Source organism: Urocitellus parryii, chromosome 5, assembly GCF_045843805.1.
Source record: "Urocitellus parryii isolate mUroPar1 chromosome 5, mUroPar1.hap1, whole genome shotgun sequence".
Taxonomy (NCBI): Eukaryota; Metazoa; Chordata; class Mammalia; order Rodentia; family Sciuridae; genus Urocitellus; species Urocitellus parryii.
Genome location: NC_135535.1, coordinates 60,705,927 through 60,708,218, shown reverse-complemented (window position 1 = coordinate 60,708,218; position 2,292 = coordinate 60,705,927). Strand labels below are relative to the sequence as shown.

At 35.1% G+C, this 2,292-nt stretch overlaps 1 protein-coding gene across 1 annotated transcript; it reads left to right on the top strand.

The window, feature by feature from the left end:
• Positions 1 to 396: 396 nt before the first annotated feature.
• On the top strand, positions 397 to 1,344 carry LOC144254997 (olfactory receptor 6C2-like). The gene has a single exon (XM_077799051.1). It carries the CDS (start codon positions 397 to 399, stop codon positions 1,342 to 1,344), a length of 948 nt encoding a protein of 315 aa, XP_077655177.1.
• Positions 1,345 to 2,292: the final 948 nt, after the last annotated feature.

The window sequence follows — 2,292 nt, the reverse complement described above, 5'->3', positions numbered from 1 at the left end:
CCCTGTATCCAAGGTTTGCCTTGGACAAAGAAATGTTAGCCATCCATAAAATGACATCTTTCACTAACCCATCTGGATATGCAGTCCATGTAATGATTCATATGTGACAAAATTAATATGACAAATCAACTACATTTGCAAATTCAGAGGGTTAACAAATGAATTTAAAAAATGGGATTGTTTTACAATAACATGAAACCTTAAAGAAATCTCTACTGTTCATACCTATAAAATTCATGAAGGTACTAGAATAGTAAACATATTGATTATGATGTAAAAGGAAAAGATAAATATAAGCTGATTTGCTGGGCTTCTATATGGACAACTTTCTGTTGTAGAATTTGAATATGTTTCTCTTCATACAATCTTGGATTAGGTAAATATTAGTGTTCTATGATGAGGAACTACACAGCAATAACCACTTTCATCCTGCTGGGACTAACGGATGACCCAAAACTGCAAGTTCTACTTTTTATCTTTCTGTTGCTCACCTACATGTTGAGTGTAACAGGGAACCTGACTATTATCACCCTCACACTGGTGGATCCCCATCTGAAGACACCTATGTACTTCTTCCTCAGAAACTTTTCCTTCCTAGAAGTTTCATTTACTACTGTCTGTATCCCTCGATTCCTGTACAGTTTATCAACTGGAGACAATACTGTTACCTACAATGCTTGTGCAAGTCAAGTATTTTTTGTTTTTCTCTTTGGAGCAACAGAATTTTTTCTCCTGGCAGCCATGTCCTATGATCGCTACGTGGCCATCTGTAAACCCCTTCATTATATGACAATCATGAACAACAGAGTGTGCACCTTATTAGTCCTCTCCTGCTGGGTAGCTGGCTTGATGATTATTGTCCCACCCCTTAGCTTAGGCCTCCAGCTTGAATTCTGTGATTCTAATGCCATTGATCATTTCATCTGTGATGCAAGTCCCCTCCTAAAGATCGCATGCTCAGACACATGGATATTAGAACAGATGGTTATAATTGTGGCTGTATTTGGGCTCATTATTACCCTAGTCTGTGTGGTTCTGTCCTACATGTACATCATCAGGACCATTCTGAGATTCCCCTCTGTTCAGCAAAGGAAAAAGGCCTTTTCCACCTGCTCATCCCACATGATTGTGGTTTCCATCACCTATGGCAGCTGCATCTTCATCTACATCAAGCCTTCAGCAAAGGAAGAGGTGGCCATAAATAAAGGCGTTTTAGTTCTCACCACTTCTGTAGCGCCCTTGCTGAACCCTTTCATTTACACCTTGAGAAACAAGCAAGTGAAACTCGCTTTCAATGACTCCATAAAGAAGACTGTGTTTCTCTCAAAGAAGCAGAAGTTTTGATGAATCAAAGGAAAATGAAACATTCTGCAACTGCTTTACTGCTGCTTCTCACTTACTTTATGGTTTCCTTTCTACATTCCTGTCATATTAGCCTTCTCAAAGACATTTAATATTTAATCCTGATCTCATCTTTATTAACCTCTTTATTACTTTAGAGCAAATTCATGAATTGTGGTTTCCTTCATAGTGAAACTGAAAAATATTTATGATCATGATCCCAGATTAGTAATAGATTTAATATTATTGCTAGCTTTTGCTTCTAAATAAATTTATTATATTTATTATTACCTGAATTATTTTACTTCCTTATGCTGGCTTTCACAAGAAAAATTAATATTACTATGAATTTAAAAACAATTTCATGCTGGGTGTAGTGGTGGACACCTATAATTCTAGTGGCTCAGGAAGCTGGGGCAGTAATATCACAAGTTCAAAGCCAGCTTCCTCAACCTACTGAGCATCTGTCTCAAAATATAAAATAAAAAAAAAAGGCTTGGTATATAGCTCAGTGGTTAAGCACACGTGGGTTTGATCTCTGATGCAAACAAACAAACAAAGAGACCAATTTCATGGGAGCAGAAATTTTCTAATTACAGTTATTACTTAAGGAAAATGCAATATCAAAACTCAAATTTTATAAAACATTTTTTAAAGAAAAGCAAATGTGGGCTTAGGAATGACATTTTTTCTGAGTTATTTTACCTTACTTAGGCCATGATTCAGAAATCTACATCTATGTTGAATATTAGCTAATATTATTTTTTCTCTTTTATTAGTTGTTCCACTCTAATTTTGGTAAAGTTTGCTCATTGATTTATGTGAGGTAATATTGTTGCCAAATAAACATTAAAGATAAAAATTGATTAAGAAAAAAGATTTAAGTCATTAAAAGTATAAGGAAAATTTATAAAATCTAGGAAAATTCTGCTTAGTTTAGGGCTAGAAAAA

Coding starts and splice junctions, on each gene's coding strand:
- LOC144254997 (XM_077799051.1), top strand. CDS start 397: ATGAGGAACTACACAGCAATAACCACTTTCATCCTGCTGGGACTAACG.